The following is a 22,436-nucleotide window of genomic DNA, read 5'->3' as shown; positions in this document are numbered from 1 at the left end:
TCAATCAGATCACCGAATCAAAAATATTAAACTGATATTTTTCTTTGTAACATAATAATAGTTTCATGTGGCACTAAGTACACACGTGTGACATATTTCTTCCATATGACCCTCTTGCATTTTTTTTCGTGCCCTAAAGGGTCTTTAACTCTCCAGCAGAAACTCTAAAATATATAAAGAGGATCAAGATGGAAAAAATATCACATTATAATAGAATAAATAATGTTTTATAGCAATACTTTAAATATTGTGATTGGACTAAATACTATCTTTTGAATCAGACAAAACCCGAATATACAGAAATGAAATTTTGCACAAGTCCCGTTAATGTAGGACAAAAATAAATAAGTAAATAAATACTATGTATAAATGATATATACATATTATATATATAAATTATATATAATATATATATATATATACAGTTTATAATCAAAACAACAAAAGAATGTAACTATATCATGCTAATCCTAGCAGCGATAACCAAATTTGCTGATTTAATTTTCGCCTGAGAAGTCACATGGGGTTGGCATTGCCACATGCCAATGTACCTGTTTGAGGACAATTTGGCATCCGGACTATTTTGGCACGTTAGAGATAAATTGGCACAACACTAGGAGGTTGATCGGAGGGATTACAGTCATCTTGTTCCATGGATTGTTCCTCATCCAAACGGATATCTGTTGAATTCCTCAAATGGAAACAGGGCTTAGAGGCGGTGTTGTTCTCACTTTAGTGTAATTAGCAGGAAAGAAAATAATATTAGTAATATTAGTAAACATCGGATCAGGTTCTCAGGTCTGATGTCAGACTGCGCTGATGATGTCTTGGAGGAAACAGTGATGAAGCAAAGGCTCTGATCTAATCCGGGCTACAATGGTCCACAGTCCAACTAGACTTTTTTAGAGCAGAACCATTCTCCTTTCAAGGTGTCCCGGGTCTTTAAAGCTCCAGCGAACCAAAATGACGTCAAGCCTGATCGATTAAATTGATTGTAGGTAAATGTCAACGTGGTTCTGTTATATCCACTGTTCCAGTAGAACACGATTGGCGTGAGCAAACTTGTAACCATTTTGCCGACCGTAATACGCTGCTCTTTGAGACTTTGACCCGTACGAATAGAGTAACACAAATAAAAACACCTGCAATGACCTCATGCAAAACGAACTGAAGAGTGCAGCAGGATCCATCCAAACAAAGTGAGGTTTTGTCCAGGCTTGAACTGTTGGGAAAACGCATGATAATATGGAACTTGAGACCGATAGAGGAAAAGAGAGATTGGGTGAGAGAGAATGCCCTGAATAGTCACAGTGCACGGAGGAACACCAGGGCGGCGCGACAGAGAGCAGAGTCATTACGGTGTTGTAGTGCTTCAAAAGGTGAAAATCTCTTTCTGACGATTGTGTGTAGAGAAGAAGAAACAACAACAGAAGATCATCCTTATTTCATCATTTAAAACCTCTCTCTAAGAGAAGAGTGTTGAGGAATAAAATGTGGTTGGGTTTCCAAGAGCGTATGTGGGTATGTTTTATTTTTAGTGAGTTACAATATATAGTGTGCAGAATTCAGTGCAACCAGCCCAGCAAGATGTCCCCACAACCCCAGAAAAAAAAAACTGGTAAACTCCAGTAAAGCGAGGTCCATCCTCTCTCACGTAGTAGTTTGTGTGTCGTGTCGCTCCTCCTAACGTCCGTAGATATATCTTAAATAGAATAGTGCTTTTCCAGAAATACAGAGGCTGGTGTCTCCATCCCCTGGTGGCTGTGTGGTCTATTTTTTAAAGGGAGCTAACCGACTGAAGTTCTGCCAGAAGGGAGATGTGCTGCGTTTGGACTCGTATTCGTATCCGTCGGCCTGCCCGTACCCGTCGGGGAGGAGGTACTGCCCGGGGTTCATGGGGTCCAAAGGAGGTGGGTATGCTGGAGGTACTGACCGGCCCATACCTTCGGAAAAGAAGAATACACAAAGATCTATTGGAATTGGAGCTTTATGTTGCTGATGGATTTCTGTGTCATTTTAGAAGAATCAAAGACAAAGATTTGTGAGCCTGGACCAATATTTGTCCCAATAGCCAACAATACATTATTGATTTTTCTTTTATGACAAAAAAATCATTAGGATATTAAGTAAAGATCATGTTGCAAGAAGATATTTTGTACATTTCCTACCAAAAATATATTTTAAAAAAAATGTGCGAGTGGTTTACAAAATCACAAACAAAATGGCCGTAAACACGCCTACAAACTTCGCTCGCTGCTGCCCGCTATCTGGAGATTACACACTCAAGTTTGGTATCTATGTAAAGCTTAACATTTAAGCTTTCAGGTTCATCTTCTCGCCACAACGGCATTACAGTGGTAAAACAATAAAGGGCATTGCTTCTTAGCAACGGCCTGCTACAGCGTCTCTGATAGTCAACTTTAAAGGTTATTTCCTCAATATTTCTATATTTTTCCGCCCTCAGATATGCAAATAGTTGTATCTCGGCCAAATATTGTCCAATCCTCACAAACCACACGTCAATGGAAAGCTTATGTATTCCGCTTTCAGTTGATGTGTAAATCTCCATTTTAAAAAAACTGGCCCTTATGACTGGTTTTGGGGTCCAGGATCACATTTATTGTCTGGTTGCAGTCTCACATAAGGAACATTTCGAGGGGTTATGCATCAAATCACACAGACTCAAAATGGCTTACTGCTTTTAGAAAATGTTCTTCTTTTAAAAGTAATGTGGTCTTAACTGTAAGCAGTATGCAGTTGCCAAGCAATGTGCATTAATATAGAATATGTGGTCACAGGTGTGTTTTTAGACACTTCGAACGTAACTAATCTGATCAGTCAGAACTCGGTGTTTTATTATTAGAATTATGTGACATCTGGAATCCACTTCTGTATAATCTCAGGTAACAAGCAACGGGTTTAAAACATCGCGTACCTTTGTGTTTTGTAGCTCTCCTTACGGTCAGGGCTGCTTGCCTCTTCTGATACTCCGAGATTTCAAACCCTTAAGGCACAAATTGACAGACAAATACATGGAATCCCATCTAAGAATGTGCGAAAGCACAACATTTTGCACATCGTTAAGATTATTGTAGTCAGTTCACAATTGCTTGCGATGCAAGTTCTTACCAATCTTCTCATCTTCTTGCACCATTTTTCTTTCCTCCTGAAACGCTCGGAGCCAACGGATTTTCTCCTCCAGCTTTTTGGGCAGGAACAGATGGATCTCGTCCGTGTCTTTATTGGCCAGTTTGAAGGCATTCTTCACGCTGACGTTAAAATCGTCGTCTCGACCGTCGACGGCGTCGATGACCTCATACCTATCCATTTCAATCCGGCCTTTATAGTAGAGAATATCACGGCGAATGAGATCCTGTATAAGAGGAAGACGAATTATTATTCCGTCTGTAGTGAGTAAATCATCCCTGTGTGCTGGCAAAAGATCCAGACAGATTTTTGAGAGAATGAAGCTACTGTAGATTAATTGATTTTCTGTACCAACACACAGCCTATGCTTCCTCTACTACCTCTAATAAATCACTCTCCATGATAATCGCTGCACCGCCCCGCCTTCCCCTCCCCTCCCCGCCCCTTAACACTCTCTGTACATCACAGCCACTTCAGAAAGTCCGATGATCAAAAGATGCCTGCACAAAACACACAAATCATGTGTTTACGTCCATCTTTCGCTTTAATTGCACACGGCATGGACGAAAACCCGATGACACGTTTCCCAGTAAGATCTGAAAATGTTCCAAAGACCGATGTGTGTGCTTCAGTGGAAGATAATAAAATGTGCTTATTTATAGAAATATGCAACTTTGCACTACCTTCTATTCATTTAACACAAAAGGACTAAAATCAAATCTATTGACAGAAATATAATATAATATACATATGTCTTCAGATGTGTATAAAGACCTTACACAATGACACGTTGTTTCTACAGTTAACGGATAAGCTGCTCTACAGAGTGCGTTTCATAAGTTATCTCCTTCTGCAAAGAAGTGAAAATGTGACGACATCTTAGTCCTGTGTCAGCCACCGAAGTGCTTCGAAAGGGAGGGGTGGAGTTTGCCCTTGGTTGCAATTCGCAACCTCACCAGTAGCTGCTGCTAAATTTCATACACTGGACCTTAAGAATATTATATTTGACATCCTGTTTGAGAGTGCATGATCATTTACTGGGCATGATAATGTCTTTATGTAACTGATGTTAAAAATGGCATCCTGCGTGATCTCAAATCAGTCTCATGAGAAGCAGGTGGTAATTGTCTCTCTTTTGTGGAATGCGTGAGATCGTGCCAAAGAGAGCTGTTTTTGCACCTTTGTGGAGAGACCCAAAACTTGCTCATGCGCTTAGTAGTGACTTAGAAGTCTTTAATGACAGACACAAACACTTCCAGCTACAATCTTACAGAAAACACAAAAACATTCACAACAGATTCTTCTCTCTACATGTCATTCCTGATTCTCTGTCTCTCTGTCTAGAAGCATCACTTCGTATTCACTGGTTTCGTTTCCCTTGTTTCTACACCCATGTGTCCTACCTTCTTGCACAGCACCATCTGATGATCAAACAGGAAGAAGATTCTGGTTTGGCTGCGCCCGTACGGTTGATATATCCAGGACATCTCCCCAGTGTACACAAGCTCTGAGCTCCTGTCCAGAATATCCTCACCCTGCACAAACATGGCTGATATTATATTTATCATAATGGAAATCGAAGACCTCCACATAAACAAAATCTTAAGACATTTAAATATTAAATAATATACACGGATAAAATGTAAAACAGCAGCTAATACGTTTTCCTGGGTGGCATTTGTTTCTTGTTTTATATCTCACTTCTACATGTTTGTTAGTTTAAAACAGTATTTATAGTACTGTTATTTTGGGGAAAAAATAAGAGACCATTCCAAATGTTCATTTAATCAACATTTCTAGATGTATTGTGGCCATTTCAGCCACAGTCGGTTCAATTTCCACAAATTCAAACCTCGGGAGTGACTGAGTCATCCAAAAGCAACGTGAAAGACTGAAAGCATGACAAGACACATGAAAACTGTGAAACATTACTGTTGTATTGCTTAAAAGTGAATATGAACTTGCAGTATTTTTATTTACATTTGGGGAAAATATAGTTTTTTTTGTTCACAGAATGAAACAAAAACTGCCATTTTACCAAAACACACATCTATAAACTCAGAAAAACTCAAAATAATTTAAAAGGTGGTCTCTTAAAATGTTCCCCGTCTGTATATACATCGACACAATTAAAAGTGTGAAATGATTTACTCTTTCAAAATCAACCTTCTCAAAATTCAAGTCACATACCTCCCAGTCCAACACCGAAGCCTGCCATTGGGCGATTTTGTCGATATTCTCAAGCCGTCGTTTGCGTTCGTTGATTTGCTGAGTGACATTTCTCATTACAGCTAGTGCTGCAGCCACATACCGATAATCACTGACAGGTGAAAAAGAAGAAAACAAGGACTGTCAAAATGATAAGTGGACACCAGATACGTCACAACTCGCTCTATATCCTTGCAGAATTTCTAATTTACGCCATAATATATTTTATGGAAGCATTCCCTAATATCTGCATGACTCGACATGTGTGTGGGTACCTGTGCTCCTGTACTGTGTACTTCAGTAACTCTGCCAGTTGTAGAGGGTATTTGCAGATTTTCTGGACTGGAGTGAGCAGGTAGCCGTCGATGGCGATGTCAATCATCTGCTGGACTAGTCGGCACGCTTCGAAGAAGTGCTGGTACCTTGCATCTCTCATGAGACGTGTGAGCTCCATGCAAGCGTCGACGTGGTTGTTACAGTATTCAGAGTAGATCCAGAATCCGTCTTGCTGTGAATATTCAAAAACATTAGTTTCTCTGATTATATGGTGGTGTTTGTCTATATGATCTGTGTTTGTTTGTGTACAGACGTGTTCTAAGAAGCAGGGTCCGATCTCGCTGAGATGAGGCTCCTCCGTGTTGAATTGTTTCTCCAGATCTCTGACGAAGCTCAACTGAAATCTGTAAATGTCCTCGATGTTCCCGAAAATCACCTTCAGCTGATCGTCATTAAACATGTCTCTTCTCTTTTTACACTGACGCAGATAACCCTAAAACACACACACATACAGATTTCATTTGTTCAGACATTTCCATGCAAAATGTCAATCTTAAGATGACGAAAAGGTTTTCAGCGTTCTGCCAGGTCAGATGTCAATATGAATCGGTATATATACACCCATATAAAAGCATCTTTAAAGCAAAGTTTTCTATAGCCAGGTAAGTCTCATCCATTTTTATAATCTTGTCCATTTTTTTTATGGGTGTTGTTGTTTTTGTTTGTACATTTTAATACACAGAAATCCTAACAAGTATTTTGTCTCTCAAACACGTGCATCCTTATTTATCACATCCAAAACACATTCATTATCCATCTTTAAAAATGGTAAAGCACGGACCTCTATTTTTATGTCTGGACCCCATCATCAGGGGTTTACTAAAATCTCATCAGATATTACGCAAATTGTGAAACTTGGTAAGTTACATAAAGGGATGCAAATAGAAGATTAAATTAAAAAGGTTACATTTCCCTCTAGTTAAGCAGCTTCATGCGTGTGATTGTTACCTCACAGATGTCCTTAAGGTGCTTGATGTAATGTCGTTCTGTGCTCATGATCTCATTGATGACATTGGCTCTCATCTGGTCTCTGTTCTGTGTGGGCTGGCCGAGACACAGGCAGTCGGTGCTGGGGTTCGGACTGGCCTCCGCGTGGCCGTTCTGCACCTCGCTGGAGCTTTCGGCAGCCTCCACCGCAGTGTTTTCCTCTTGATTTACCCATAACTAAAACACACACATTAAGACAAACGTGCCTTGATCTACAAGCCCTGTTATTATCAATTCAAGTAATCACAGTAATTGTGCTCTCATTCGATTAGCGTTCGGCTCAGAGCATACCGAGTTAACAGCATGAGTGCGTTCATAAAAGGTTATTAAAGTTATCTGCACGGGGCTTTAAAAGCATCAGAGGTTGCGCCGATCTCGTCACGGCGGCGCCCTCTGGTGGCACTAAGATGAACTGCGTTGCGCCACATGAGAGGTTTTGCCGTAAACATGTAGGAAGGCCATAAATAAATGTGTGTTTAGACCTGGGATACATCTGCCAAGACAAACACAGATAAGCCGGGAGAGGGGGACAGAAGGAGGGTGTACAGATGTGTGCAGCTGTTTGTATGACTGAGAGAATCTTGTGCGATTTTATTTGTCCTCCCGATTATGTAACGGATCATTTGCTTTCCCAGGTTAGGAGACTGATGTGAGCACACATGCGTGCACTTGCAGACTCTCTCTCTCTCTCTCTCTCACACACACACACACACAAGCCCACATAAATACTAAAAGATTTGCATGCCTGCACAGCTATGCACACAATAAAAACACGATTACACAATAACACACACATAAAACCACACACATTTATAAATGTTTCGTCCGAATTCTATATACTAAATGTTATATTCTATATTGTAATACATACCCCAACCCTACAGCTCTCCCTTAAAGTGATAGTTCACCCAAAAATGAAAATTAAAAGTTAAAAGAACAATAATGACGCAGATGTTGCATGGGCAGACACGCATGCACCTGCGCACACACACGGAAACACTTCCATCTTCTCTTCCCATCCTCTTAGTGTCCAATCTATTTTAGCCTCTCTACCCGTCTCTCTCACCCTCTCCTCCAAAAGCAATCTGTTTTTTTTGTCTGTTCTTGTCTTCTGTCCCCTAATGAAAAGTGACGTCTCATTTTATGCTTCATGACTCAACCTCACTGAACAGTGAAGAGAAACACAGGACACAGCTGAACAGAGTTTGCAGTGTTAAAGTGTCAGTGTCGTACACCAACCACTAGCCTCCATCTTGTTGCTTACATGAATACAACATTTATCCATTTCTTTTACCTGAATACTCTTTGACTTTACTGTATTTGAATGTCTTTGTCTTTAAGGTGTTGACTGATAGCATCAGATTAACGGCCCATACAAAAAATGACTACTATAAAAATAACTATAGAGAAACAAATATTTTCAAAGGGACAGTTCACCTAAAAATGTCCTACTGTCGGGTTGTTCCAAATCTGTATAAATTCCTTTGATCGGTTGAACACGGATAAAGATATCTGGAAGAATGCTTGTATTGGTTTGTATAGCCAATGTTTTTGGCCACCATTGACTACCATAGTAGTAAAAATGACAGTGCTAGTCAAAAGTGCCCCAGAACATTTTGCCTTCCTACATTATTCAAAATATCTTATATTATATTGTGTCAAACAGAACAAAGACATTTATAAACCATATTTCCCTAATATGATTAAAGACTTTTATAAGACTAAGATTTAAGATACTAAGTCAGGCTTAACATGCACTTGTTCAGCGAATGTTTTTATTCAGTGACCTACAAAATCTGACAGTGGCATATGAAGGAATTAAGTAATCAAATGAAATCTGTCATAAAATCATTTGAGAATTTAAACTGGTCAGCAAAATCGACTGCTCGCTCAAATCACTGTGTAATGAGAAATCACATCAACTTTAATGTCAAAACACAGCAACTCAATGTGCATTTGCGTCAATGATTTTGAGACGTTTCTAGCCTAGTCTTTCTGTTTTGATCTGGAACAATAGACCCCAAACTATTTATTCATTCAAACATTAAAGGGATACTCAAAAATAACAACTCTGTCACCATTTACTCACCCTGAAGTTGTTCCAAACCTGTATCAATTTCTTTGTCCTGTTAAACACAAAGCAAGATATTTCGAAAAATGTAACTGACATTTCTGGGACATCATTGACTACCATAGCAGGAACAATAATATCATTTCTTTTTAAATTAGATATTTTGAAGAATTTAGGAAAGCAAATTTTCTAGGGCACCTTTGAATTTTTTCCCACTATGGTAGTCAATGATGTCCCAGAAATGTCAATTGCTACCATTTTTCTATATATCTTTACTTGTGTTCAAGAGAATATAGACATTTCTACATGTTGGGGGTGGAGTAATTCACGACAGAATTTTCTTTTTTGAGCTGAGTGCAAACTCCTAATATGATGTTCCTGTAGGTCGATTGGTAGAGCACTATGGAGCACAAAGTCATGGGTTGGATTCCCATGTAACATACATACTGAATAAAAGCATCTGCCAAATGCGTGTATGTATACAGTATAACATTACCCAAGATTCTATAGCCTTTCATTATAGAAATGTAATTGCTTCTGCCATACGTTGCTGTATTTCTTGTGAAGGCACAGTTTGTGTTGTACGTGTGTGCTGCGAGTAAACAGTGAGCAATGATTTCCGATGACATACGAGCTCCAGGTCTCAGCAGGAGAGAGATTCCAAACCTGCAGGCCAGCGCCACCAACTGGTGTGACATAACGCCCTCAGACACAACGGCTCTCTCTATTTCTCTCTCTCTCTCTCTCTCTCTCTCTCTCACATACACACCCCTTTTCTGACTGTCTCCCCTTCTCAGGTTGTATAAGAGATACCCAAAGGGTAAGAATACAATAGTGTCATACATATGTCTATATATATACAGTGTGTGTGTTAAATATGTATGTCTGAGTGGACACAGGTGATATTCTCACACCTGTCATGCCCGAGAGAGTGGCTTACACAACCTGCCATCTGTGTGACTGTGTTTGGGGAGGAACAGGGTAACTGTTAGAAAAGAGAAAAAAAAGAAGAGATAGCAAGAAAGCAAAAGGAGAAGTGAGGAATGCACTTAGGCAGCTATACGTACATATCTAAAGTTACCAAGTTACATAAAAGTCCCATTAAAAAGCACTCCACCTTCACAAACACACTCCTTTCACACGCACACATCTCTATCCTCTATCCTTTCACTTGTGACCCACACTAAAAGGGTTTATGTTCATATTTTAGTGCTGAAAGTTGGATTGGTCAGAGAAAAGCAAACCGATGGATCCACAGACTCGGTTTCCAGTTATGCTACTTGGTCAACTGTAGTGAGTTTACAATTCAGAGAACTCATTAAAATGTCTGCACCAATAGGGTCAAGCTTGGATAGATTTATATACCATAGTGTACTAAATGTACATCTATTTTTGTCTCAAACAATATAATAATAATATACATTTTTACTTAAATGCAAGGAAATCCCCCCCAGGTGGTAAGAGGCAAATTTAGAACCGTTTTTCTCACATATTGTTAATAATGTATTTTACTGCAAAGCTGGTCGAAAACCTTTATATGAATTGCTGTTATTGACAAACTAACATTTAAAATAAACAGACAACACACATTTTCAAATGTGATGTATAAGAGGGTTTGTCATAAGGTTTGATCTCTTCCTATGGAAGTTAACTAGGGTAAGAGAGAGTAAAACTGCTGACTGTACTGATGTACTTTTACAGCCATGTATTTGTTTTTTACATCCCACCACAAACAAAACAAGATGTCAAAAATATGGCCAAAAATCTAAAATTAACAGTTTCCTTCATTGTAACATTTTATCATTCTAAAAAAACTCAATATTTTCTGACAGACCCAAGCGGTCATCGGCACTGCCATGGATGCGAAGCTTAGCGACTGTGGCGGCGGGAACGAAACGTTTGAACACAGCGACAGCATGTGAGCAGGAAGCGATGGGATGCATTCAACGGTAAAACGGTAAGCAGTGGTTTTGGAAAAAACGCACCTTAGCCGTGGCGTTTGTGAGGCGTGATGCAGCGACAGGGTTGATATAAAAAAGCTGTTTGGTTTGAGGGGGGTGGGACTCCACCTTAGAGAAACAACATCAACACAAACAAGAGTTTGGGTACAAGCTGAGGGTTAAAGGGAAGAATATGACCTCTTCTGACAGAATATGAGGGGGAAAAATCTACTTTAGTAGTGTATTACTAAATGTGCCAAATGAAGATATTATGCGGATTGATATAAATTTATTCATCAGACCTGTATGTCTCATGTTATTTAACCAGCTTTATAAGATCATTTTTTAGATCCCTTGCATTTCTTAAGGTACAGTTCACCCAAAAATAACAAAAGTTATATAAAAATCACCCTCATGTTGTTAAAAACCTGTATATGAAGATATTTGAGTTACCAACGTTCTTCCAAATAAGTCAAACAGGTTTGGAATGACATGGTGGTGAATAAATGAAATAAGATTCTTGGATCATTTTTGGCTGAACTATCCCCAGTTATGTGAAACAGGTGAGGTTATGCAGGCGTGTGATATACTGATATGTTGGGCAGGTGTGTGTTAGACAGGTGAGTATGCTGGGCAGGTGTTTGTTAGACAGGTGAGTATTAGACAGGCAAACGCCAAAGCAGGACTCTGACTCACCCTGACGAAGCTGGCGGGAAACCAGCCCTCCTCATCGTCGATCTGACCCCACCACCAGTCCTTATTGGAGGCGTCCAAAACTTTGATGACGTCACCAGCCTTGAAGGCCAGCTCCCGGTCAGCCATGGTCACATGGTCCCATACTGCCTCAGCATTCACTACAGAGCCCCCACTGACCAGCTACAGGAAGAGAGAAGACACAGGACGAAAAACAGTTACGTAACATCAGAAACATTCTGGATTAACATCAAACAGTCACATGCTGGGGTCCACTTTAATGTCAGCTCTGTTTAACCAAAACTGACAGGGGTGTAGAGATGTATCACTGCTTTAATGCTACATCGCATTTGGGTTTGCTTTTCTTTACTTCAATTGATTTGACTGGGACCCCAGCTCTGAAAGAAGGTACTTAAAGCTTTGGCAACATTTAGCCCTTCCCATTAAAAAAGGACCCAGTTTGTGTGTGCTGTGAGTTTGTGCAGTCAGTATTTTGGAGTGACAATCGTAGTTATTAACAGGTGTGATTGTGGCATTTTCCTATTTGTAAATAGAGAGAGAGAAGTGGATTGAATCGACGGATAATCAATGTCAATCTAAATATTATAAATATAAAAACTTAATTGAGCCTTAAAGGAACAGTACACCCAAAAATGAAAGTTCTGTCATCATTTACTCACTCTCAAGTTGTATACATTTCTTTGTTGTGATTTTTGGCCACCATTGACTACTAGGTCAAATGACTTATTATTAATTTCTTTGTTCTGTTAAACACAAAGATATTTTGAAGATAGTAGGACAGCAAACTATTCTGGAGCACCATCATAGAGAGTGAGTAATTCATTAAATTCATAACAGAACTTTTGGGTGAACTATCCCTTTAAAAAGAAAATCCCAAATTTGTTTATTTGCCAGATTAGAAGACATAAAAGTGCATTTGCACCACACATTGTGTTGTAAGTGCACACTTTGTAAATAATACTTTTATTTAAATTCAATCACTAAAGTCTGTTGATCAAGTGACAGCGCCCAGCCCAGCCTAACACAAACAACCATGTGTACGAACACGTATGGATAAACATAACCTTTAAATTATCGTTTCATCGCTTCATCCTCTTATCTACTGTACCGAATCCAAACCAGAGGCTACGCGTATCTCAGTGTATAGAATGCTTTATCTGTGTCCTGGACACAGATCTGTGTCACTGTTTAAAGAACAGTCTGCCCAGAAATTAAAATAGTTCTCGATGACTTGTAATCTTAAATAGGAACGCTCACAGCTCGAGGGGAGGTGACCTCATGAAAAGTTCATGAAAGTAATACATACGAACGCAAATGTGAATAAGCTTTGGTCTGGTCTGGTCTTACAGGGTCTATTTTTATGGTAGTTCAGAGCTTAGCTAGAATATCCTTTTTAGTAAGTGAGAGACAGAAGGAGAGCGAGTGTGTATGTGCAACGGGGGGATTGGTTGTTTTAACATGTGCATTATAGTGGGTGTATTTAAAGGGATAATCCACCCAAAAATGAAAGTTTTGTCATGAATTACTCATCCTCGAATTGTTCCAAACCTGTATATATTTCTTTGTTTGGTTGTACACAAAACAAGATAGGGAAAATGTTAGCAACTGAGATATCTGGGGCAACATTGACTACCATGGTAAAAATGGTATAACGTTTGTGCTCACAACAAAATGTGACCCCAAAATGAGAACTTGGGAAACAAACTACTATTTTTGAATACCCCAAAAAAATCAGTTGCTAACATTCAGAACAGAGAAATGTATACGGGTTTGGAATAACTTGAGGTTGAGTAATCCATAGCAGAATTTCCATTTTTGGGTGAACTATCCCTTTAATACGGATGTGCCAATGTTTAAACAGTTTTAAGTTACTGATGTATGAAATGTGCTGTTTGCAGTCAGCCACGAGCAATATATTCTGCAAACAAAGGTATCTGATAATGAAGAATTACGAAGCGACCACTATATGTAAAATAAATCAGCTATTATTAGTCTACTGATATGACCAGAGTCATCACTTCACAAGCATATTGTTTCAAAGAACACCATTTCTTTAAGCGCTAACTTTTTAATGAGGAAAAGATTACCAAGTGCACCTTCAAGCTGATATTTCTTAACGCAGACTCTGTCTCTCTCAATGTTGCAGCGTGCTTCTCTTTCTCTCTAAAGGGAACAGGAGGCAGTAGGATTATGCAAATCAGTCAGCAAAACTGCAGTGGAAAAGCTGTGTTTCTGTCCCAGCCACATCAGATCTTACCGGGGAAGCTGATGAGGATCACGTACGACGCCTTAAACATCACAACTCATCCACAGCTAATTCTCATGTGAGATATTACCGCTGAAGGTGGCACTACATGTACTGGAGCTGTAGGCTATCAACCACACACTGAAATGATTATACGGCACGCACACGCATGCTGTAAAATGATGTAAGAGCCTATGAGATTATCAGATTGGATGAGGATGAATTTAGCAGGTTGAAACAGTGTCTCCACCAGCTAAACAGAGCAATCTGTTCATAAACAGCAGTGTGGTAACACTAGCATTAGAGGTCCGTGTGTGTGTGTGTGTTTCTGCTTATCCTTCTCTCGATTTCTCTTGCCTTTATTCCTGCATGAATGAACTGTACTCAGGAACATTCTTTCTTTCGCTCTCTCGCTCGGTTTCTCTCTCTCTATATATATATTTATATATATATATAAATACACAATATTCTCTATATGCCTTCATGCACATATCTACAGCTCTCCTGTCCTTTTGCCAACAGGCAGACCTCACACTCATTACATTGATTATGTCTCACAGGTTAATTGAGTGGGAAGCTCTTAAACTTTTGACCCAAATCATTGAGTTTTCGCTTAAACTGACATTTGACCAGAGTTGACCGGGGCGAGATGGACAAGGTGGACACGGATGTCTAGGATTACACAAGGGGACACTGTCAGGTATGGACTTAAGGGAATTCCGAACCATATCTCTGGTTCAGCAAGACTTCAACCGTTGACTTTTGAAGTAATCACCATAGGTTCTGTATCACCAACCTTACTTGAATCTACATTCTACAAAGAATCTTCTATTTTAAATTATTCAAATGGATAATTTACCCAACGATAAATTTTCTGTCATTGTTTATTCACCCTCATGTTTTTCAAAACCTGTATATGTATATTTCCCCTGTGGAACGTAAGATATTTTGAGAAATGTCTTAGTGGTTTGTGTAGGGATGTAACAATATCAAAATCCCTCAGCATAAAATATCTATGGTACGATATTTATTGCAATATTTTTAATGACTTTGAAACATGCCATAAGCATCATCTTTTCTTTATACTCTAATCGTAACTGCTGCTTAGAGGCATGAGTTATAGTATGAGAAGGGTCAAATGACCTAAAAATCCCTTTTATAAAAAACAAAATAATTGCACCAGATGGACCTTGCCAAAGGTAACATAAATAATTTTTTCGAACATTCTCTATGTTAGGCCCCGAAGACCTATCGTCTCATACAGTCATGTGACCACGATAATATTGAGGCAATTTTGCTATTGCGATAACACGATATCGATAATATTGTTGCATCCCTAGTTTTGTTACAATGGAAGTCCATGCGGGCCAATGTTGTTTGGTTATCAGCAGTCTTCAAAATATCATCTTTTGTGTTCTGCAAAAGAACAAAATTTTGGTGTGAATGGGCCTTAAAGGGACACCCTGGAGTTGTTCCAAATCTGTATGCATTTCTTTGTTCTGATTATGAACACAGAGAAAGATATGCGGAAAAATGCTTGTAACCAAACAGTCCACCACTGACTACCCTAATAGGAAAACATGCATATAAATTTCCTTGTTCTGTTGAACACCAGATAAATTATTTTTAAAAATGTAGGAAAGCTAACACTTCTAGGGCACTTTTGACTACCGTTGTCATTTTTCCTATTATGGAAGTCAACGGTGGCCAAGAACGGTTTGTTTTCCAATCTGTGAACTGTCCCTTTAAGAAATTGCAGTCTTCTGGTCTGGACAAACAACAAAGCCGATGCTTCTCTGGGGGTGACCAAAAATAGCATTTCTCAAACATATGAGTGCTCACCCCAACATCTGACACAAAAGACCCATTTGGCCGTGTCCAATAACGTAATATCTCGACCCTACCCAACAGAATAGGTGCGGCAGGTTAGCACACCACTTCTCGCTGGCCGCCATTCATTCCATCAAGGTGCTGGTGAAAACTGGAGGAGGCCCACTCGAGTTCTCTTTAACAAACAGAAAGCTTGGGATGTCTAGACAGAAAGGTGCGACACGAATGAATAGCCCGCTTCATTCAGCATCATTGCTGTTTTACCGACAGAACAGCCCTATAATTCAGAGAACTATAGCACAGCATTCTTCTCCAATGAGAGGGGGGAAGGAAACAGAACATCAGAGGATGCTGCCTCACCATAGACACACACGCACACACACACCTGACTGGGGAGGACGATTATGTAATCGGAATACAGTGGGCTAGGAGTCTAGGAGAGAGAACTGGAGATAGCACGTGGAGAGAGAGAGAGTCTGAGAGAGAAAGAGAATGCATTAAAATGCAGCTCTGCGTTCTATAAGCAAGCCTCTCTCAACCGCACACGCAAACTTGTATATCCATTTATTCTCATAATATCTTGCAGGAGGAGATAATAAAAGAAAATATGAGCCGTACAGAGAGCCAAGTAACCATGTTTTAAGGAACTATCCAAGTCGGAGCTGCTTAGCGGTATGACGCCGCTTAAGCCTGTAATTCCCTCCACGTTTTGATGTGAATCATCCCGATAAACATTTTGCAGTTTCTTGAGGTCTAATTTTAGATTATAAATGCTTTAAACCCATGCAGCATCGCCTGCCCACACGGTTCCTAAAACAAATACAAGCAGAGAAAAACCAAAAAAGCCTTTCAGGCATGAAAGATGCAAAAGATATGCGTGTGTGATACAGCTGATATCAAGTGACTGTGTGTGTGTGTAGGTGGGTGGATTCCCAGCCTATGCTCACTGTGCAGATGTTTCTAAATCTGGCCATTCTCTTGGTTTTCCCACTCTTTCCCGTACTTACGTAGTCATACGTAGTCGGATGCACATGCCTCTCCATGTGAATGTACACAGACCCTGTGGAACAGTCCTGAAACGTCATCCCCTTTACCGCCAGATCAGAACCCTCCATATAATCTACAGAACCCTCATTCCGCAGTCGTCTTTTTACCTAAGAGTTATAGATATCGGAAGCCTTTTAAAATGGCTACGGAGAACAGGATTAGAATCCGCTTGTGCATGGGATGTAAAGGGAATTCGTAATTTTCATTATTATAGAATACGCAAATGTACATATTCACTCAGAAAAGCATATTTTAGGGAATGTATATATATAGAGCGAGAGCGAGAGCGAGAGCGAGAGAGAGAGAGAGAGAGAGAGAGAGAGAGAGAGATTATTTTTTAAAAGTTATTTTGAGAAATGCCTGATTTTGTGTTCATACAATGAAAGTCATGAACCGAAGTTCTTGGTTACCGTTCTTCAAATATCTTCTTTTGTGTCCTCCACCTATGTAGTTTCCAAGATGATTAATTGTTATCATAAATAACATTTAAAAAATATTATTAAGCCCAAACATCTTTGAACACTTTACATCGCTAGTCTACAATAACAGACACATGCAACCTGTAGCGAGAGAAGGACTGCGGATGCACATGACTAATGCCAATGCACATGCAAATATCCTGCCATAGCCTGGCAATACAGAATGACAGTGAGCATTCAACATCGCACACCGGTGCAAACCGATGTCTCAACGCATAATTGCAATGTGTTCTTACAACCTCTTCCCATGTGACAATCTGTTAAAATTTTCCGTCTGGTGTTTCTAATATTGGTAAAAGGAAGAAGACATGAGGAAACGCATTGAGAAATGTGTTTGGTGTGCTAAAGGTTTCATATCAGATACAGTAGCAGTCACAGTCAAATGCAACGTTTACTTTGCGTCAAAGGAAAAGAGAGCAGCTAATGTGTAGCAGGTATTAACGGGGTCATCTGCACTGCAGAATGTTTTTTCTAAGTGCTCAAAAATGAACGCACTCCCTAAGATCATGTACCGTTAGCAACCACGTTTCTAAATTTCATCAGTAGTCGGAGCAGTACACCATCCGTGAAGTTTCAGGACTAAAATTGTTTCCCCGTAGAGACAGTGAGTCAACGGCTCCTGCACTTCAGTGGGATGCATCCAAAGCATTATGCTCCAACGCACAACAAAATCCCAGATCTGCAAATATGTGCTCCCAGCGTGAACACGCGAAACACCAAAGTTCAAGTGCCTGATTCACTTCAAATTCGGCTGATTCATGTTTTAGCTAATGGCAATATATCCATAATCCTTCTGAATAAGAGAAACCCAAAACGCCTGTCTTGCAGAAGGTCCAGTTTAGGATAAGCGTGATATAAGAGTGGTTCGTTGAATTCTAATGAGCTTTGACTCACTTGTGGTCTACCCGTGCACATGAAGCGTATGCGACATTACAGTAACAAACCATCAGGTGCATGTGTTTGAAAGCGTTAATCCGTTTTGTTTACAATGTAGAATAAAGCATGGCCTCGATTCATGACCATTCGGGTGCAACACACACATTCTGTCATAGCTCCTTAAAGGACAGTATATGTAACATGATATGGGTCAACAGATCTATCATGGCTACTCTGAAAATGAAACTCACTAGACATTATTATTATACAACATGTGTTAGCAGTGCAGAGTTTGTGGGTATGATTCCCAGGGGACGCACAAAAACTGATACACGTATAACTTCGTACACCAAGTGTCTGATGGATGCAAATGTAAAGATGTTATAACACATAACAGTTTGATGGTGCATTGGAAACGAACGATGCGAACATGCATGGCACAGCGAGTACGCAGGATGGGTAGACATGGTGTCCCCTGTCGTCAGGCACCTGTGAGCATCTGACGGTCTATGCTGAGCCCGAATGAAAATGTGTGCAGACACACCTCAGTCCTTCCCTCAACAGTTTTCAAAGAAAACTAAATACGCAAAGGTCCTTTCACGTGCGCGTGTTGGACGCCGCACAAGGCCCCGAGAGCGCCGTGCGCGAGCTTCACCGTCAACGCACCTGCAGCTCAAAGGAAACGTTACATCGTCCCCTGTCGCATCTTTTCTCGAATTTTAATCTTTTCTCTCGAAAGTTTGACATAAGCCAAAGGCGCGTCATTGCCTACCCAAAGAATAAATGTCATCCTCGACAGCGAAAGAATGAAACAAAAAGGGCGCTCGCGTTTTGGCACGAATAAACTGCGCACCGCCGATCACGTCTGTAAAACAAACGCAGGCGCTTCTCTCCGGCACTTGATTACAGAACTCCGTTGCGCTGGGCCGTTCGCAATCAATAAACGCGAAACGCGTATTCGCATCGGAATGAACCTCGAAGCGCCGCAGCAAACACTTCGAATTTTACGCACACGCATACCAACGCAAATCGCACTCCTATCAAAGGTGAGCGGTTTACAACGAGGCGCGTCAAAGTAACGGACACCGTTTATAAGCGCAAAATATACAACCAACGTCATTGGCGTGCCCGAGGTGGCGCTGATATGCTGGGTATCCCCCCTCTGTCGCGCGCTCGCTCCTTGTCTCCCGTTTCCATAGCACTGGAACGGTGCGAGTCTCTCCGCGCGGGCGGCGGGCAGCATCCATTAGCCGTTCATGCAACGCAACCTCTCTGGTGAACAGTTAAATCAAATGAAAAAAAATGACGGATTACTCTGCAACGCATTGATAACACCCTCTCGCTTTAGCGTTGATAGCGACCTCTATTTAGAATGTGTACATCCACCATCGCAAAAATAAGACTTAACACCCCCTCCCCCTTTTTTCTAGCCGTCGGTAAGCCTGACGAATGGCGCTCTTGGGAGCATCACTGGAATCACAGTTAGCATCACCCTCACCTTCATCATCCTCAGGGTCAGTCCCGGTCCTGGATCTGTGTCCTTTCCGCAGGTTCGAGCCCCCGACGCAACTTGCGCCCCTGGATCCGCGCCCCCGTGAGCAACGCGCGGTGTATGGAAGAGAAACGCACGTCCGGTTAGGTACTGTTCTGTTCTCACGGCGAGGTGGGAGTCTGCGTATCTCTCTCTCTCTCTCGCTCTCTCTCTCTATGAATAGAGCTGAAGCATGGGAGGCGCTTACTGCACACTGCACACACTTACAAGCAAGGAGGGACCGACCATCAGTCAAAAGCAGGGGTGCTTTGCAATGCTGTTGAGGATGCTACAAACATTACATAATCATAAAAAACAGCAGAGGATACAAAATAATGGTGAACTATTGGCTCACAGGGACTCACATCATCATCATTATCAGTGCAGGAAAGAAAATGTCCAATAAGCAAAAAAAGTCAAACCTGGACAAATATTGCATACAGCTTCAGATCATTCAGCCGTTCAGAGACAACCAGACAGGACAATAAACAATATCTGTTGCATGGTGTTTTTGGAAAAGCTATATAGGGATATGCTTAAAATAGTTAAAGGCTTTAAGCTTATTTTTTCCATAACATGAAAAACTAAATAAAGGTAGCCTGATGTTATAATCACAGCTCATTCTCATTACAGCCGTCCTTTACTTGACTTAATTTACATTTGTGACCCTGCACAGCAAACTCGGTCGTAGTGGTCAGTTTTTCGAAAATGTTTTGATTTTTACATCACATTAAGCCAGAATAGTTAAGCTTTCTATTGAAGTATGGTTTGTTAGGATAATATCTGGCAGAGATACAGCCATTTAAGTCTCTGGAATCTGAGGGTGCAAACAAATAAAATAAAATCTATCATTTTGACCCATACAATGTATTTTGGACTTTTACTAAACATGTTTCTGTGCTACTTAAGACTAAGTTAGAAGTTTTTTGATCCAGGGTCACATTTAAGTTGCACGCTTAAATGTCTTAATTAAAACGATATAAAATACAAGAAAAAAGAATAAGTGAATACATGTGCAGTTATTTGTTTATGTTTCAAAACACAAACCCACTCAAGACATTTCTCAAGTATCTTCCACAGAAGATTTCTCAAGTATCTTCCACAGAAGAAAAACTATAGAAAGAGTTAATAAATAGAGGATAAATAAATGATGACAACTTTCCCTTTAATATCACCATTTAAAGAGACACCGTTCATTTTAAAACAGATTCATATTAATTAAACATCATGCTCGGGCTTCATGATCATGATACAGAAAACATTGATCTCAAGTGTGAGAAGAGATGTGCAGCAGCCCCTTTTCCTCTCCAATCAGCCATAATGATATAAACCCAAACAGACGACACACATACACATCCACACAAGAAGTGAATGTGAAGTGTGATTCAGAACCGTATTTGCGGAGGACGTCACATAATGATCTTCTCTCGGGGTAACTGTGGAAGTATTGACAGTCATTAGTTATTGCAGGAACTTAAAGTGAGATCTAAATAAATCTAACGTAGTGGCTAAGCTAGTTAGTGTTTGTTTAGTGTAACGTTTGTATAGAATTATCAATTGTATTTACTTTCTCCCCTTCTTAGTTTCTAATAGGTCAGGCCATTGTGCTACAGATCCATGAGGAAAGCTGAGAAACCTCACAGTTGGGAGTGTGTGGTGAAGCTAGGATTTATAAACTAACAGTAATAATCTTGTTACTTACATAACCCGGCGTTTCTGATGTTCCTGGGGATTTAGCCAAGGTAATTCATGTTTAATATAACTCTTAAATAAGTACGAAATTAGCCACTAACGTAAGTTTTCGGCGCACCACATTAGATTAAACTACTTTACTCGTAGTTGTGGATATAACTCGATATATAGAGCTTAAATCCTTTGTCCCGCTTGCTTGGAGAGGGGACCAGACATCAACGATGCGGTGCCCATCGTTAATGCTTATATTCGGCAGGTCTTGAAAACATCTTGTGAACACTGACATTTTTGCGTGGTGCGCGAGCAAACCGGAAACTAACATCCCGACAGCGGAAGTTGGTCGCGCCGCTTGTGCACAGCTTATTGGACTGTGCGAGAAACGCTATGGCTGTTATCGCATCTTCGGGTTAATACCAATACCATTCTTGTGCCCCACGCACTTAGAAGGGCAGATCCTTTAAAGTGCAAACTCTGGAGGGAGACGAACTGCTGTTTTCCGTTAATAAAGTTGTTTAAATCACACATAACGAATGCTGTAATAAAAACAACAAAGTTTTTCACTGAGACAACAGTTGTCGTGGTGTAGTACCCTTACTGCATTTACTTTCAAGGGCACAAGGCGGGTAAAGTAACGCGACCTATCGCGTGCGCATACCGACTGCGTTTGACAGTGGATTGCTGATTAAAACGTTGTAAATAAGTAACATTATGTTTCTTGGATAAACCGATCATATCGCTTAATAAGATTTGTGTCGTTATGAGCCGCGAGAATTACTTTCCAATGTAGCAGCGTTTTAGACTTTGAAAGACGTGGCGTCATAGGACGTGCATTTCTTAAAGTCTCTCCACTTATTTGAAATGTTAAGGTGCAATGCATTTGGTGCAAAGAAAAATGTGGTGAAGTGCTGAGGGGACATTAAATGAACTTAATGATATTGCTTACCTGTGTGCGCGTCTTGCAGTGATGCGAAGGAATTTCAATGCAGCTGATTGGTCGAGGTCAAGACAGGCGGAAAATAGAGTTCAGGCCGGTAGACTCGTGTTTAGTCAGCATACATCAAAGTATGTGGAAAGATGTCCCTTGAAGGACAAGGAGTCTTTATATAACGCTTTTCGAGTTTCAACTTTCTGTAATGTATGTACATAATCAAGTTGCTGTCAGCACAGTGACTCACCTGCCTTTTTATTTTTATTATTAATACCAATAAACCAATATAACATACAGAAACTATTGAGAACTACATTGAGGGATAGACTTAAAAAATCATAATCATTCAAGGAAGAAAAAACAAACAACAACAAAAAATAACAAATAAACCAAAAATAAAATAAC

The 22,436-nt window shown here is 40.2% G+C and overlaps 1 protein-coding gene across 1 annotated transcript; it reads right to left on the bottom strand.

Moving 5' to 3' along the window:
• Window positions 1–1,505: 1,505 nt before the first annotated feature.
• Window positions 1,506–19,577, bottom strand: arhgef9a (Cdc42 guanine nucleotide exchange factor (GEF) 9a). Its single transcript, XM_079475962.1, has 11 exons — window positions 19,379–19,577; window positions 11,386–11,565; window positions 10,735–10,818; window positions 6,640–6,855; window positions 5,945–6,124; window positions 5,631–5,863; window positions 5,338–5,467; window positions 4,551–4,682; window positions 3,130–3,373; window positions 2,936–3,004; window positions 1,506–1,943 (listed from the first exon to the last, which is right to left on the bottom strand). The coding sequence occupies exons 1-11, from the start codon at window positions 19,385–19,387 to the stop codon at window positions 1,771–1,773; spliced, it is 1,650 nt and encodes a 549-aa protein (XP_079332088.1). The 5' UTR covers window positions 19,388–19,577; the 3' UTR covers window positions 1,506–1,770.
• Window positions 19,578–22,436: the final 2,859 nt, after the last annotated feature.

This window comes from Barbatula barbatula (assembly GCF_947034865.1).
Source record: "Barbatula barbatula genome assembly, chromosome: 2".
Taxonomy (NCBI): Eukaryota; Metazoa; Chordata; class Actinopteri; order Cypriniformes; family Nemacheilidae; genus Barbatula; species Barbatula barbatula.
The sequence above is the reverse complement of the archived record's forward strand: the minus strand, read 5'-3'. Positions and strand labels throughout refer to the sequence as shown.